The 18,994-nt window shown below is 32.7% G+C and overlaps 1 protein-coding gene across 1 annotated transcript in view; it reads left to right on the forward strand.

Annotated features, from left to right (window-relative positions):
• Nucleotides 1-1,288, forward strand: part of LOC131852009 (uncharacterized) — a 120,637-nt gene extending 119,349 nt beyond the window's left edge. The window contains exon 8 of the mRNA XM_059202576.1: nt 1,059-1,288. Coding sequence (XP_059058559.1) covers nt 1,059-1,144 — 86 coding nt within the window. The 3' untranslated portion in view covers nt 1,145-1,288. The remainder of the gene's footprint in view (nt 1-1,058) is intronic.
• The last annotated feature ends 17,706 nt before the right edge of the window (nt 1,289-18,994 follow it).

Below are 18,994 nucleotides of genomic sequence, written 5' to 3' on the forward strand. Positions count from 1 at the left end.
TACTACAGTGTACTTAATAGATAATAGATAATAGAATAGAATTATCAGATTGACTGATATTCACTTGATATTTACATTGACACTGCCAGCTTCGTTGTTCCAGTGTACTGTGTTCCTTAGCCCGTAACAAATTAAATTACAAAGGCCTCTCTGAAGCAAAATAGTGACGTAGAGTAACTATGGAATATGCTTGGAGCTATAATTAATTATGTATTTTATGAAAGAGCTTGTGTAATGTAGGAAGAATTAAGTTATAACGAAATGAGACTGTAATCTATGTCATAATTACGAAGGTTGCTTTTCGTTTGTTTCGACTTGAAATTAAGAATATTTATTTTGTAGGACGTTTTCGCTCGTGAGATTTTTACTATTTTTTTTAAATTAACGTTTACTTGAAGTAATGTTTGCAGATGACTTTCTACAAAATCTACTTTGTATAATAAGTAATAATGATGGAGATATTCAGTAGATATATAGTAAATATAATTATATTATTACATATTTATATTGACCATGGATAGCATAAAATATAAATGTAACACAAAAATGCCAAAGAAAAAAGTTTCATTCATTCATTCATTTCTAGCTTCAAAAATGACGAATTTTAGTACAAACTTATATCCTTTACTTTATTTTATCCCCTGAAAAGTATTTCTTTTACAAATTTTGAATGTCTTTGAACTTATTTTTTAGGCTGTCCATAAATTTGAAAAGTATTTCTTTTACAACTTTTGAATATCTTTGAACTTATTTTTTAGGCTGTCCATAAATTTGTAATTTATCAACAGCCTAAAAAATAAGTTTCAAACTGCTAGCTTAAAAAACGATACAATGATACTTCCATACAACATTTCATCTCCCCTTTGAACCCCTTACAATCCTTTTGCCACATTAAAAAGTATCCTATATCCTTTCTCAGGATTTAAACTACTTGTGTACCAAATTTAACTTCAATACAACTTTCAATATAAATTTCCATTCTACAGAATATCTTCACCATAATTACCCCTATTAACAGCTATTTTTGACAACCCTGTAACATTTTTTTTCTTTTTCAGTGACGTCACCAGGCTCATCCGCCAAGCTGCAGGCGTGCCAACCACTATTACTGTTATATATAATTTTATTTGCAAATAATACATAAATATTGTATGTACTGTATAAATAATTATAATAGATAATAAATAGGTACATAAGTAGATGTATACAGTCTGTGGGAGAAATTGTGAATTTAATTACAGTTAACTGTACCTAAACGAGCTGCTAACTATACCAAAGAATGTAAAGACTAAGAATATTGTTGATTTAATACAAATTATATATGTCCAATATATTTGTTTTATTTTATACATTTCTTATATATCACAAACCAAAAGAATATGACACATAGAACAAACATTTCCTTGGTAATCTAGATATGACGTAAAAAATATTTATTTATTTATTTATATACTCTCTATTGCACCAAGAAAATTACATTAATTAAAATTAAGAGTATACTAAATCGCTTTTATTCAATCTCTTCCAGACAACCTTTGGGTAGAGGAGAGTTTTATAATTATTGCAGTTGTTACATTCATTTCATATATGTATGTTTCTTTTTGTTTTCGCACAAGTCAATAAAATATACTATGTGTTAATTAAGTGAAACCTATAGTAGCTTTAAATTAGCACATGCATAATAGAAATCAGTTGAAACTTAGGATTTCTAATAAATGTAAAAAAATCATATCAAAATCCGCTGCGTCATTTGCCGAATATTTATTAACATTCTGTTGACCGCAAATGGCCTATACAGATTCACAGGGTAAAAATGGTAGCGAGAGCAGGGTCTCCATACCCACGCGCCGGCACCGCTTAAGGTCCAAGCCTCGGCTCAAGCCGTCGTGATTTGATCCTTTGAATGGGCTAGGAAAACGATTGGAGTTGGTCTTGCGTGATTTAAAAGAAGTAGGTAGTACCACAGATAACATAATTGTAGTACTAAACAGTTTTTACTGTTAATTATATTGATACTTAATTAGTAGCACTGAATAGTATATAAAATATTGATCCTGTTGGACTATACTCCTCAATGAAAACTGCTTCTAAGTTTTACATTGTCTATTGAATTGTTTCATCATTTCCTTACGGACTATTTTCTCTTTGAAAGGAAGTAATAAAATACTAAGATCTGAAACGAGTTTGTACGACTTTTGTTCTAATTTTAAATAACTTCTAGAAAATTAACATTTTCATATTTCGAACTCATTCAATGTTCCATGTATAAATAAATAATTCAATTTGAGTGAAACTTGACACTAATTGTTGATTTTACAATATTATGCAGAAGAGCAATAGAGACATAAATACTTTGCTAAATACACACAATATCAAACCTTATTGCTACGAACATACATTATACATTTCAAGTAATCTTAAAACGATTGTGAATTAATTATTAGGCTAAATAACGCTCGTTTCACAAGCCACAACAATTTGTAATGTGTGTTGTCAAAGAGAATTTCAACATGTTTTCAAATTGTCGATCTTCCTTCAGTGTATTCTATTTATATTATTAAAATCGATATGTATTTTGATAACATTTTCCAGTATATTGGCTTATTAATAGGTCAAATAGATAGTTTTACCTTTAATAACGCTGTTACACGTGCGTGGATACCCAGCGAGCCATTTATATGTTGTAAACTGTATTTAGTCATTCACCGACATAGTTGGAGTACAGTTTGGAAGCCTAGTTGCCTGGTTATTGAACAATCAACATTAGGCTTCCAAACTGTATCCAAAGTCTATTCATTGTTTGATAATGCCTCCTAGAGGCAAAACACGTGTCACAATGTAGGTAGATTCAATAACGGCCGCAATTTGTTCACCAATGGGGAAGGTAACACTTCCAGTGACGGTGATCGGTTTCCGCGCTGTATATTTGTGATCTCATATATACTAATGGTAGCGGGATTTGACATCATCATCCTCCTAGCCCATTTGGAGTCAGCCCTACTAGTGTCGTAAAACGACACTCTTGGCAGTTTGGCTCGTTTCAGGTGCCAAACCCTTCGTCAAAATATTCCTCTGAATGATTCTAGCCCAAGTGTTCTAACTCTAAGTTCTAACTTGAGCGACGACGGTGGTGTGGGCATACTTGTCTTCGACAAAGGCCAACACTTTTCTGCTTACTAATAGCGAAATTAAACGAAATAATATAAATCCATTAATTAAGTAAGGATCAGAATTTTTTGCCTTAAATAATTTAGCCTTAAAACATTTAGTTCAGTTCGGATTAATATCATCTGCTGAGTTTCACCACCGTATCCCTAAGAAAATAAAATACCATCTGGATGAATAGCGGCCCTCCACAGTGCGGTTTTATAGAAACTTTTTGCCACGCACAACCACATTATGGAATCACCTTCCGGCAATACCATTACGAATCCAAATCGATACGGTATTGAAATCTTTAAGAAAAGAGCTTATTCCTTCTTAAATGGCTACCAACGCACTTGCAATTATCCTGGTGTTGCGGAGATGCTCGTGGGCGGAGGTGAGACGTAAGCAAAAAAGCGGTTTCTCATAATAAAACTCAATTTAGCTTTTTAAACTCGTTCATTATCATAGTATTAATCAATATTTTGTACATGAATGAAAATGTCCTCGTATGAATAGCTTAATATCTCATATTTGTATGAGGTTTATAGTATGGTTAGCATCCTAGACTTCGTATAAATACGCCTAATCCGTTTTCAGTGTAACTGCCAGGATTGTTAGCAATGGAGTCTCTATTAATTTTTATGAAGTATAACCATCGAACTTGATGGTCCAGTGGTTCGTTTTTTCGGATGTCGAGAATTCGATTCCTTACATGGTGCAAATACTTTTATTCATAAGTACGATTGTTTGTATGCTATGTACGATTAAAAAGAAATTAATTATTTCTAAGAATTGTCTATTACTTATAACAGAAACTCTGTTTAGCTTAGGCCAAGATGACGCTATATAAATTATCCAGAATTATCATTTCGTTCTTTACTATGAAAGACCAATTAAGAATTTGGATTATAATCAAAGCAGCAGTAATCTCCTGTATACATTAGTTAGTTGATATAATTAGTCTTTCGTTGAGTTTTAATGTAATTTATATATAATTTAAATTACGTCTATAGAAGTAATCTCATAAATAACAGTAGATATCTATAAAGGGACTGATAAATTATGTTAACAACTTTCATTACCAAGTTTTGGAACCTCTGCATGTTTTATAGCATCATTTATGCCCTACTGGTGGGTAAAAGCCTTCTCCGCATGTCTTAGCACCTCTGTATCTTGAGCTTGGTCAGACTTTATAGCATTATCTGTTAATATTCAAATTAATTATCAATTTTTAATATTTCCATAATAGTAATTAAAAATCAAATGAAACGTTCAAGAAAAGAGCATGTCTATACTAATATTACGAAGTCTCGACTATTTACTTGCGTAGAAACTACTAGACTGAGTTCAAAAATTCTCTTATCAATAGAATCCTCATCCATGAACATAGACGATGGAATATTACAAAATATAAATCATTATATTGTGTACGCTGCGGTAATTGTTGACAATAGAGCAAAGTGATGTACGACAGGTTTATAGAGGACATCAATATCCACAAAAAAATTGTGCTACTACATGTCAAACTATTACAGTTATGTCACAATAACTACTTATTCTTGTTAAATTTTGCAATAGTATACCGGTACAAACTTATTCGTTACTTTTACAATTTATGAACTTTTTGTTAAGTACGCATTCGAATCACGGCGGACGCTAGTGTATATATAGTATGTATATTTTATATGCTAGCAATACTCCTATAAAGATTTAGTATTGCAGGTTCTCATGAGAAACAGTAATCATTTAACATTAGATTGAAACGCAAGATCGTTTGGCTATACCCAAAAACTTGATCTTTGAAGTTTTTCTCTCTCTCCCCCATTCAATTCAAACGGGGATCGAAATTACGACAGCCTGAGCTGAGATTCGAACCCCTAGCGGTAAACCTCAGATTAAAGTCGTATCAGTCACGCAGGAGTTGGCTTTCAGGTGTTCCATAAGTCCTCGTATTGTACACGTACTTACATTTTAGCTAGATCCCACAACTCTTGGTACGTGGATTTATTTTTAAAAGATATCCTATATAACAATCTAGGATACCTGTCTTTGTACCAAATTTGATTACAATCCAAACAACCGTTACCGCGTGAAGTAAATATCTTTTGCTTGCAAATATGTTACTGAAAAAAGGGGATGCATAATTTCATACAAAAAAACTACTAAGTGACACGATCTTGGTCAAAGCCACAACCATAATAAAGCTAGGTAGTCAGTGCATACTCATAAATTCAAAATTCATTGTAAAAGGAAAATCTGGAGGCACGCTTCGTTGGTTACATTAAAAACATTCTTTGTTTCATTTTCACAGACTTTTTCACAACTAGTTGAGTTTTGAAATAAGAATTTGTGTTCTTATTTTGAAATTTAAATAAAAACAAATTTAACAGTAATAATAATACTAAATGATAATACCGCCTTATGTACTTCATTACTATAGTTTCTGTATTATCTTTGTAATGTATTTCTGATGCAGCAGTTAATCTATATATACAAAAATGAATTGCTGTTCGTTAGTCTCGCTAAAAGTCGAGAACGGCTGAACCAATTTGGCTAATTTTAATCTTGAAATATTCGTAGAAGGTCACGGAAGGTTTAAACAGCGATAAAATATGAAGAAATTGTATGGAGTATAGTAAAAACAACAAGTTTATTTTTCCATACAAACTATCAAACAGGCTGCGCTCAGAATTTCATTCTGAGGCGGAACCAAGTTCTCCGGCTCAGCTAGTAAATAAATAAATGATCTTGGACAACTCAAAGAGCTCTATGAAGTTCTAAACTAAACTGAGCTTGTTATATACGCATTGGACAACTAATAGATATTTTTACATACATTAATGATAGAATATACTTAGAAAAATACACTATATACCAATACAAATCGGTATAAGAATATAATTGTAGTAAAACTCCAAGATAGCTCATAAATTATATTTCCTTTTCGTTAAGTTAGCGACGATCTTCTTAGCATTCTTAGTTCCATGGAATGCTAAGAAGATCGTCCGAGTGCCGGGTTCTTGGAAGAGAAACTCCAAGTGCCCGAGGCATATAGTACGGATGTAGGTTTAAAGGGGCTTTTTAGAATACATTAACTCTCACACTTACCACTGGTGCCATTTTCCCTGCTACCCTAAATCCGGCATGAACCCATCAATACCTGGCTGAGGCTGGTCTTCTGCTATCCTTCTAAAGGGTGAAGGTTGTGGCTTCGAGGCGAACCCCTTTGCTACAGTATCAACCATGGGGTCAGCATGTCCTTGGTAACTGGTATCGTAGCCTCTTGGGGCGGGTTTCTAAAACTAACTTAAATTGTCAGTACCTCTAAAATTTACAATTAGCTTCTCTTTTTTTTGTGTTTTATAATAATCAATCAATTTAACCTTCAACATCCGCTACGTCAGTTCAATGTCAATCCATCAATCTACTTGTCAGTGTTGGTACCTGATATTCCATGGTCAGTTTAAACACAACATTTTAAATCACAATATCTTTATTAAACAAAACCTTACGTTCAATCATTAATGCAAAAGTTTGTCTAGCCTTACTACATGCTAAACTATCGTAGATGTAAAAAGTCGCCAAAAGTCATTGTTTCATTCTTACAAACTTGTTCACAACTACTTTAGTTTTGAAATAAGAATTTGTGTTCTTATTTTAAAATCTGAAACAGAATGAAGTTTGACAGTTTTAAGTTATCAAGTTTAGTAGAAAGTTTTGTCTTGTCATGCACAGAGTAAGCTAAATCAGCTGACAAACTACATTACAAGTTAGCCAATTATTTTTCTTAGGAAAGATAATTATATATAGTACCTGACGACTCACCTAATATTATAATATTGATGAATAAATTTATTCAGTTCCTACAAAATATATCTTCTTTGGATAGTACATGGATGTAATTTGGATGCTACATGTCTAAAGCACTGAGTGATTGCACAAATCGAATCATAAAAAAAAAAAATACCAGGAGGGTCAGCGTGGAAAGATATCCACGGTTTTCACACAATGTACCTAACATAATTCATTGCTAAAAATGGTGCCAATAATCTCCATTAATAAAAATGCCCACCGTTAATCCACTTAATTTAATTTATATATCTTTATGTATAAAGTATAATACATATAAATTACTTACAGCGCCGGATTGAGCCTAGGTTCGAACCTCTAGCGGTTCCCTCAGACTAAAGTCGACCGTTACGCGAGAGTTGACCTTCATCCGCTCCATAAGTCCTTCTGCGGCTTTGGAGTGCCATCTGTACTCGCCTTCTATCATCCGGTGTAGCTTTAAAAGCCAATTGTAACCAACAATCATTAGAATAGTTCTAAAAACAGAGATTAGATGACATCGAAGTACTAGCGCAGATGGAGAAAGTGTCGACTATTGAAATGTTCAAATGAAATTTATCCGCAACTACAATACAACACCCGCGCCAATAACTTGTAAAAAACAGAAGGTACATGCAATATTTATTTTTAATATCAAGCAACGAGACTCGGGCGTGATTCTGGCAACACGCTGTTAGCGGTAAACGGCCGTTTGTGGCCGAAAATGGCTCATAAAATGGCCTTTATGAGTGGACAGGTTCCGCGCTACTGCGTCCATTATTTGGCAATTTACGCACGGGTATTAAATTAATCGACATACGTATAAACGGTTGCGTTCTTATCTGAATAGACGGGGTTTTATAGATTTATTAACGTTCATACTTCGGTAAATACATTGAGGTACAGTATTCTAGATGAGACATCGCACTTGGTGCGGCTGGTGCGTTTAACTACGGCATAATCAGACTACTCGCTCGCTTTATGTATATACATATGGTGCATACAATATGTATGTACGGTATGGTACGTACAATTTTTGTCTGTCTGTCTGTTCCGGCTAATCTCTGAAATGGATGGACCGATTTTGACGGAACTTTTATTGGCAGGTAGCTGATGTAATAAGGCGTAACTTATTTTAGAAAAATAAAGTTAAATTTCACGCGGGCGAATATGCGAATACAATAATATAATAATAATAATTATTAAAGATAAAAAATATTTAAAATTGTATTTAAATACAACATTTTCATTTATTAAGGCAATAATAGACTACTTAAAAAATTGCATTCAAACTGACTCCTTATACCCTTCTGCTTATAATCGTTAAGATGATATTTTAATTCCTGATATGGAATGCGTATTATCTTGTAATTTATTTAAAATTTTATTTATAATTCTTTATTGTACCAATAATAAAAGCAGATACATAAAAAATATATATATAACAATATATAAAAGAAAGAAGAAGGTACAGAAGGCGGTCTTATCGCTAACGCAAACTCTTACAGACAACCGTAGGAAAGAGAGTTATATACTAAAAATAAAGAAGGCGGCACATGAGTGGAAATGAGATAATAAATTTAAAATTAAAAAAAATTTAAAACTATGAATTCCTAATCTCATTCTACAACCAAAATACGATATACAAAGCAAGCTGCTTAGCGACTGAAGTAGGTGAGACTCAAATACATAAACGATTTCCTGTAAAGTTATAATTCGTATCTTTTAAAACTAGGCTTTATATCTTATAAAATTCTCGTGTCACTATGTTAATTACCATACTCCTCCGAAACGGCTTGATTGATTTATATGAAATTTTACATATTCAGTAGATCTGAGGATTGGCTACTATCTATTTTTCATAACCCTAAATAATAAGGGTTGTCCACGCCTAACCTTTTTTTTGTATTTTTTGGACAAAATTTTATTTTATTATAATGTGGCATTAAAAATACACACGACCCTAAATTTTCACCCTTCTATCACCAATCCCTAATTTTTAATAGCGATAGAACTTAAATTTATATGACAAAACAATGTTTGCCGGGGCAAATAAACTCAATATTATTGTGATTACATATTTCATGTAAGTGCATTAAACCTCAATGAAAGAAGTAAGAGGTTTCCTGACTTCAAAATCCACTTGAAGCAACTTATCCATCGTATATTAACTCACGTACACCATCTAAGTGTGGGTTCCTGAACTTCCGCAGCGGAACGTAGGTAAGAACAAGAAAAACATGGCTCCGCAGATGTTTGACGGGTTTCCGATAGGAAAGTTCCGCAGTGTGAATGGCTGGTCCGGCGAAACAGGACCTGAAGTTTTTAATTTAACTTGAAGGATTTAGTATTGTGTCTAGGTAGGTTTAGTAGCGGGCTATAAACATACAGATAGATAAAATTACTATTCTAAATTTTATAGGAACACTCTTTTAAAGTTAAATTTTATACTTCACAATACATTTATGAAAATATCATGTAAACACGGAAGAATTTAGAGAGTTTTAAAAAACTTAAAGACTGTACAAATAGAAACTTACGCAATAAAAATAAGCTAATTTTGCCTAAACGGCGTCTGCACAAAGTCAGTAATTCATTCTATGGTAATTGCATAAGATTTTGTAATAAACTGCCAGAATCTGCACTAAATCTGACAGAGAGGCAATTCAAATCTTATATTAAACAATTTTTGTGTAAGAAAACCGACGTGTAAGAAACGAATTCATAGATGACAACTTATCAAGTAAATAATTAGTTTATTAGCATACAGCGTTATAATTTATTTATCTCATTGCTTTCTTGATTTCATTGTTTTATAAATATGAAAGCGTAGCAGTTTTTGTATTGATTGCCGCATGCATACTTATGTAAAATGTGAATACTATAATTATCAGATGGCAATTGTAATAGCTATGACGTGGTCTGGTGTTTTAAGTAGTCATGCTCGCTAAAATGTCCAGACTTGTGGCGGCGTGGTGGGCCGGGTCATTGGGCTCCCTAAAATATGGTCGAGCGCAGTGATGGCTGGCTCATCCGTCATACATGTTTAACCAGTTGTTGTGTATTCAATATTTTTTATATTTGATTATTTAATTGAATTAGTGCTAATCGGTGGTTTGTTTGTTTGTGGTTTCACACACTTAAACTTAAATTGTAAAGTAGAAATAAAATTATTTAAAAGAGCAACACACAAGTTTCTTGCTCGTTCTTGTTGTGATGAGACAGCTTTCCGAATGAGCTGTAGAAAAAAAAATGCGATGACTATTCAAAAGTGCTTCAATGTAAGTTTATTTGAATAAATGATTTTCTAGTCTATTCTTATTCTATTAAAACAGGACACGAACGTCCTTTTCACATATCGATTTCAGGAGCTCTTAAAAAATACTAGCGTTATAGCACAGCATTCCTCTATGTAATATTACTCGATATGTTTGACATTCAATAAGACTACAGACAATTGATGTTGAAGATAAATAATAGTAATATATTCTTAATTCGATCACACTTTACCAATAAACAAAAGAATATATGTCCACACTGTTCTGCCTGGAAACCATTATGACAAATTTCTGGCGATTTGTCACGAGGAACTAACTGGCCTAACCTTATGTTCTTCAGTGAAGAATGAAAAATATTAGCAATCTTCACTCTTTCTCTATATAAACTGTAAATGTGGGAAATTTCATACTCATTCCGCGGCATTTTCGTAAAAAGGTGTACAAATTTTTGTTTCACATATTAATATTATCATGATCATAGTACGTACAATTGTGAACTATGATAAAAATGTTTTATTTATTGTTAATTAATTAATAGTTTTTGTATTTTAATTATATAATTACCTAATTGTTTTTATTATAGGAATTCATGATGTTAAATAATATTTTTTCTACGTTTATCTGTGTCACGCTCGCGTGATGTTTAATTTCGGCAGAGAATTTAATTGAAACACGCTCAGCACACGCCGCCTGCATTCATAATGTTATAAATCAGAGGTGACCAACCTTTCTAATCAACGGGCCAATTTAAATTTAATTTTTTTTGGCGTTCCGCAGTTAAAATAATATCGATTAATAATATACAAAACTTTATTTATAATAAACACTAGAATAAAAAATATAAAATAAAAAAAATCTTATACAAATTTTAATGCAAACGTTCGTATTGCATGTTTGAACATGTCGCCGACCAGAGAGTACTCGTCATAAAAAATTGTTTCCGTTTAGTATGTACTACCCTTTTATTGTAATTATTTTATATTGATTAAGATTAAGAGGTCAATCGTCGAATTCAATTCGGATGGGCAGCGTTCGGGAAGCTCCAATATATCTTATCGTCCAAATTACCGCAGTTTCTCAAGACGAATGTTTACGACCAATGTGTGGTGCCAGTGATAACTTACGTGGAGAGAGAGAGAGACCAGAGACGTGGTCGCTAACTATGGGCCTCATAATGCTTATTCATGTCAAAGTCACTCAGAGGGCGATAGAGTGAGCTGATCCGCAGAAGATCCGAAGATCCGCAAGGTGGATCTGGTCAATATCGCTGTAACGCATTGAATGCGAGCACCGCAGAACCTATCGTCGTGGAGATCTTCGGGGGATGCCTTTGTACAGCAGTGGACGTCTACCGGGCTGAGATGATTAACAATATATTGATAGGACAAATAAGGAAAAATAAATTTAATCACAAAAATGATTAGCGGGCCGCATAAATATTTTTAACGGGCCACAAGAGGCCCGCGGGCCGCGTGTTGTTCATCCCTGTTATAAATGGTCAAACTCGACTTCACTCGTATAATAAAATGGTTTTTATGTAAAAAGTTCAACGTGGATATTGTTTTGAATAATACTTTTTGCGGAAAAAACTTTGTGACGCGGCACGATTATACGAATACCGCTAACTTCTTTTTTCTACTTTCTGTTTCGTGCTCTACCTCGTGTCTTCATGGCATTTGAAATTGTGATAATTACCTGAGGTAGACTGTAAAAAGTCGTATACGTTATATATATCGTAGTCGTATACCATTAGTATACCAACTACTCATTTACAAACTACTTGGTGATTAAATTAGATGAGGTATCCACTCAGACGAGTTCGCCAAAGTCTACCATGGTGATATCCTATAAAATAAATAGGTAACAAACTCGTTGGTATAATATAAAATAACTAATATAATTCTGTGATACTGTTTCAGCAATATTATATCATAAAATTTGTAGGAGACTGGACCCTAAACTAAATAGATCTTTGAAATCATAACGACATTTGAAATATAAAATAGAAATTGATAACAAGATACAAGGCACTGTAATAATAAGAACAAAAATAAAAACAGATATACAATTACATTAGTCAAGTCAAACAAAGTACAATACACAACAAATATACAGATAAAATAAAATGCAATACAGTTAACAAGAAAAAACATTGTGACTAACGTAGTGTGTGTGCGTAGCACATACGCAAAAGGCAGCACCTCAGTGTATTGTCTACTGCATACAAGCAGCAAACCACTGATATTCAGGCACTGCCCAGAGACATACGCGAGGGCGCATGTAACAAGACCACAGGTTGTAATCAGCCCTAATATATTATCATAAATAGTAATCATAATAAAAAAAAACTATAATAAAACAAGAAATAGGTATAACAGGTAAACAATTCATACAATAAATTAAATATGAAAAACAAAAGAGAAAATAAACTTATTGCATACTGCTATGCAATGAGTTTATTTTCTCTTTTGTTAAGTGTTTATAACCTAGCTTGCTTTATAAGCTTTCGGAGATATGGCAGTGAAAGTTATTAGATGAAAGGCACAATATCTTAGTTCTGGGTGGTATCATGGATGTCAAATGATAAAGTGATAACCCTAGTACTATTAACGTATATACGCGATGATTATCGCTTACTTTAACATGCGCCTAATGGCGATTCTTTGACGTTATATTTACGTAAAAGTTCAATTATTAAGTTGCTATAGTGAAGTAAACATTACCTGTAGTATCATGGAATGCAACTTATGTGTTATAGCTGTTGCTAATAAGGAAATTGCTGATGAGGAGCACAGCCTTGTACTTTGTGCCAGTACTTGGAAATGACGAGTCAGCGCTCCACATCTTCGCTGTGCCACCGCGCTAGGCAAGTGCTGACTTGACAGTGTAGTGTCTCCGCGGATCAGTATTTGTCAATTCAATCTAATTCGGTACCAACTTCGTCCGAAGATAGTTATAGTTAGATTTTAATTTGTAATGTTTTATTCTTCATTAAATATATTAAAATAATTTCGTTTTTTTAACTTCTGAGGCTGCAACGCACGTAATTTATGTATAAAGAGTGTGTTTTTATTATGTATTAACTTTTATAAATGCATATTTTATGTACAAGAGATGGAATTCAATTGTTCCGTATTATTAATACTTTCTTAGTATAAGCGGCTTGCATACTAGAGCAAAGGACGTTTGATAATATTGGCCACCAATAAAAATATGTGGCCCCTTAAATTTAGAATTTATTTTTACTATTTTAAAAACAAGAATATTACTCCACTATCTATTTGTATATCTTCTTTGTTTGTCTTCTTCGGGAGTGCGTGTGCCCTCCGTGCCTACAGAGCCTCCGGAACTTTCCGTCCTCCTCCAAGAAGACTGTTTTTCTACTCGTGTTTATTATCATTTCTATATTAAATGTTTAAATTTATTGTATTAAATTTTATAATCACTATTCTCATTATCTGTCCTCTAATGTAACATACCTTTGTTTGTCTGTTTGTAGCAGAGTCGGCTTTCAAGCCATAATGAGGAAAAGAACTGCATCACTGATATCTATACATATAAATAAAATTGGAGTGTCTGTTTTTTACCACATGCATATGAATATAAATACGGTACCAAAACGTTATTTTTTAACAATTTTTGTTTGTCTGTCTGACGGTCATCTTCCGGCTAATCTCTAAAATGGCTGGGCCGATTTTGATGGGACCTTTTTTGGCAGGTAGCTGATGTAATAAGGAGTAACGTAGGTAACTTTTATGTTACATAAAATATAGTTAAATTCCACGCGGGCGATGTCGCGGGAATAGCTAGTAACAAATATATCGGATTCACTGTAGAGTTCACTGAACATCATTCCACTGAAATGACAAATGTATATATTATAATTTACTAAGATAGTGTATAAGATGTTTTCTAACACAATATAGATGGATGTCCGAAATATACGAATAAATAAATATCAATTTCATTGTTATCACTCATTAATTTACTACGCCTATATGGGTGAGTATAATAAATTGACACAATATTTTGCAAAAATAATATATTTTGCAAAAAGTGATCTCTTTTAATAGGTGAGACAGAGGTACCCATCACACATGGGAAAGACAGAGCCATTGTCAACTGTCAACGTTGTGGTGAACATAATTCAAGTGTTGCGTGATACATTTCGCTGGGTTTATTTGAAGTATACGTCCCCTGCCAACACGTATACGCCTATCAGTGATACAGACAGTGGTCTCTAGGACTATTCCCTGCTATATATAAGGTACACCTATCGCTGTCTCTAGGACTATTTTATGATTTGACATCAGTGTTTCCTTCACCATAAAGTTAGTTAGAAACATAAATTAACACAGTTTTTTTGGTGTCGGCTAGATTTGAACGGACGACCTCTTGGGTTTAAGTCAGGGTTATAAACTTTAAGGCACAAAGCTGAATTTGAAAAATTAGTTTCATCTGCTTACATTTACTATTAGAGTAAATTAATATCTTCACATCTATCGTATGAAGATATTTTAATGAAACATTTTACTGATTTTATAATTTCAATCAAGCAAAACTTCAAATAAGGTGCCAATTTGATTGGCAACTCGACAACTCCAACAGACTTTCCAGTTATATTCAATTTAACAGTAGAATTTCTGTTATAAGTTTTCTCTTACTTATAAAAGTAGAAACAATTCTGAGCTTCGCACATTTGTGCCAATAAAAATACCATTCTCTTTAGACCATATATCAATTAACAATACAGCGATATATTTTTTTGTAGACTTAAATTGTATATTTTACACTTTTGTTCCCAATTTTTTTTATTCTGATGAATAAACTAAAATAATATTTTTTGAGTTTTATTAATTATATCGCATATATGTAGATTATCATATGTTATTCTGATGTATAAGATATGCTATTACTTTAATGAAACTTTACAATAGTAAAGTTTCATTAAAGTTCATTAAGTAGTTTTTGCATGAAAGTGTAACAAACATCCAACCACCCATACATCCATACATTTTTTCCGTTTTTTATTTTTTTATCATCATAAATTTCCTGTTTATAATATAAGTAAGAAATAAGATATAGATACATTTTCGAAACCAATATCAAAATTGTTTAGTGATATGGATTTTTGTACTTATACATTTTTGGCTTTTTATACACACCATACTTGTTATCAATGAGTAAACTATTATACTGTATTCAATGCAGGCAACGCCACAAAATATAGCTAGTAGTCCATATAATTATTATACTTTTTTTGGTAGTGGTGTCACTGAAAATCAGAGGCATATTTGCATAGAACATATTAAAAAGCTATTTATATATGTTTTTGTAAAAATCGTTTATATTTATTATATGTATATATGTTAAGTTTAATTACAAATGTAAAAGCATTTTATTTTTGTATATTCTTTATTGCACTTAAATATATTTTCTTAGATATAGCAATTAGAAATAATGTTAACAAAGGAGGACTTTATCTCTAAAAGAGATCTCTTCCAGTCAACCCAATAGAGTGTGGCATAGGAAGTGTTGTGTGGGTCAAATTGTGCAAATTAATCTATAATATAAAAATGAATCGCAGAATGTGTTGATAAGCGCAAATCTTGAGAACAAGATTTTTTATCTATCTATTTATCTATATATAAGCATTTATTTTATCTTTTTTTTTGTTTATTTTTGTTACCATAGTAAAAACACTGAATAAATATATTTTCTTTCTTTCTTTCTATTATATAATGATAGCAACACTACAACGATTCGTCAATACACAGTTAAGGAAGCGCATTAAAAGAAAATAATAAAAGAGACATCTTTCAACGCCTTTAATATTATTAATATACGTGAATGAAGATCGAGTAGCTTTTAAAAGAGAAATAAATTTCCCTTTGCGTTATAAACCTAATAACATCTCGGGTATTGTCGCAACATGGAAAATCCTTTCACGGCTGCTCCTTTAACTTGAACATGTGTGATTCATTATAAAAATGCGAAAACCTCAGCCAGTAATAACTCAGTGGACGCATACATTATGCAAAAGCGAACCATCAAAATGATTATTTTCTTTTCATTTTTATTTCTTTTATATCTAAAACTAGCTTTTGCCCGCGACTTCGTGCGCATTAAGAATATAGTTATTAATTAGATATAGTTTTTGCTGCTTTACTTTTGTTTCCTTACGGGATGCCTACGTCATAGTATCTTTATGCAAGCAAAGTCTCAGCCCTATCGGTTTAAAATTGAATAAGTTTCAGACAAACTTTCATCCCCTATTTTATCCCCTAGGGGTAGAATTAATCAAAATCCTTTCTTAGCGGATGCCTACGTCATAACATCTTTATTGCATACAAAGTCTCAGCCCTATCGGTTTAATATTGAATAAGTTTCAGACAAACTTTCATCCCCTATTTTATCCCCTTAGGGGTAGAATTAATCAAAATCTTTTCTTAGCGGATGCCTACGTTATTACATCTACCTGCATGCCAAATTTCAGCCCGATCTGTCCAGTGGTTTGGGCAGTGCGTTGATAGATCACTATGTCAGTCACCTTTGAGTTATATATATTTAGATATTCAAATATAAAGCATGTTTAATAAGATAGATATATATAACACATGAATATATAAATACACTAGCTGTACCCGCGCCTTCATCTGCATGGAACTTAACTTTATTTTGCCAAAATAAAAGTAGTCTAAGTCTGGTCTAGTCCCTAATAAACTCCTTATTCCATCAGCTACCTGCCAATAAAAGTCCTATCAAAATAGGTCCAGCTATTAGCCAGAGATTAGCCGGAACAAACAGCCAGACAGACAGACAAAAATTATAAAAAATGTTATTTTGGTGCATGTACCGTATTTATATTCATATGCATGTACTAAAAAATGGTTACTCAATATTACAAAGAGGCACCCCAATTTTATTTATATATATAAAGTATAGATTAATTATTATTTTACTGAGCGGAGCGCGGAGCTCGGAGCGATCTTAGCTATCAGATTTGCACTCTTTGTAACGATACTCCTCCGAAACAGCTTGACCGATCGAGATATTTCGTTGAAGGTCGAAGTTTCCATATGCTTCGACGTTCCATCGTTTACCACTAAAAAAAATCGATCAGTCTAGATGGCTTTTAAGAGCATAAAAAAAAATACTGGTGTATTGTTGTATTACTCAGTCCCACAGAGCAGAAAAAACGCGTGGAAACTGAATGCCTCTGGGGTCTTATTAACACATCGGGAATCTTGCACAGATTCATTCATTTCTCAATATGCGGAAGTGGTTTCCTTTTGTGAGTTCGTCTCTTTTTTCTTCGTTATATATTGAAGCTTAGGCACATATTTTATTACGATGATTTTTAAAATATCATTGTTGTTTTGTATTTCGAACAGAACGTCGTGAATGTTGGAAGGGTCGTGGCTTAGTGGTTGACTTATGTTGAAAGTTCGTGAGTTCAAATCTGGGCGACTTTAAAATATTTTTTTATGTACATTTATATTTTCTGACTGATTTTCCAGTGAGCATAATAATAATAACGCTGGATAAATTCACACGGGGTCACCTAGTCCCAAGCTAATCAAAGCTAGACAAATACCTAGATATAATTTTAATAAATACTTATATAATATACATAGAAAATATACAGGCCGCTACAAACAATCATATTCATTAATACAAATGTTTGCATCACGCAAGGAATCAAACCCGCGATCATTGAAAGTAAAGGTGTTCAAAATCGCTTGACCACCGAGACCGTAATTGAAATATCGATTGTAAACCAAAACTAATAACATTAAGGAAAATAGTTAAGTTAAATTATTTTACTTCAATATTATCTTTAGTTTCAAATCTATCTATCTTCGATAAAGTCCTACGTATAAAACTGATATTAATAAAAACTTATCTAATAAACTCACCTCTCTGCTCCGTTTAAATCGCTCATTTCGAACTGATGATTTCCATTTAATAGTTCCATCTAACGATGGTACGTAAAAGATAAGATAAAAGCACTTTCAACATCAAAAGAGAAATTTCCGATGTATTTGATCATCCATCCGTGGTCAAATGTGCTTGGAAAATTTTAAATTTTCATTTCCATAGTTCAAGTTGGAAGTCTCGTGTATTTCATTGACTTGTTTTGCTTTTAACGGCTCATATTTACATTTTTATCGCGGACTTATAGCTACCAAATATTAATATTACGTTTTATCTGAAGAAAGGCCATTTTTGGGCCATTTATTCTACTTTTGAAGGTTTTTTATAGAAATAGAAATAATCTTCTTCCAAACAAACTAAATATAAGCACTTTTGAATAGTCATATTTTTTTTATTCTACCACTTATTCGGAACGCAGACTCATCACACGAAGAACGAATAAGAAACTTGCGTGTTGCTTATGTAACAGAAATTGATGATCAGTGAGTAAGACTGATGATGATGATGATGATGAGGAAGACTTACATGAGGTTTTAAAAGCCGTGTGTTTGGGCAACTCTGTCTCATCTTTTTTTACAAAAACATATCATGCAGTTTTTTTATGGAAATTTCATTTGGTTGAATAGTGAAATGAAAAAACAAAATTACACGATATGATGGATGGTTAAGTCTGAGATATACTACTTGCGACATGACGTAGGTATTATCTATAGCGCTCATACATTTAGGCTACGATTTCCACTTACCATCATGAAAAACAAACAATTCTTATAAATATACAAAATACCCATAGACTCAAACAG

The sequence above is a fragment of the Achroia grisella genome, unplaced genomic scaffold (genome assembly GCF_030625045.1).
Source record: "Achroia grisella isolate CSIRO2021 unplaced genomic scaffold, CSIRO_AGI_Agris_v1 utg821, whole genome shotgun sequence".
In the NCBI taxonomy this organism is placed as follows: Eukaryota; Metazoa; Arthropoda; class Insecta; order Lepidoptera; family Pyralidae; genus Achroia; species Achroia grisella.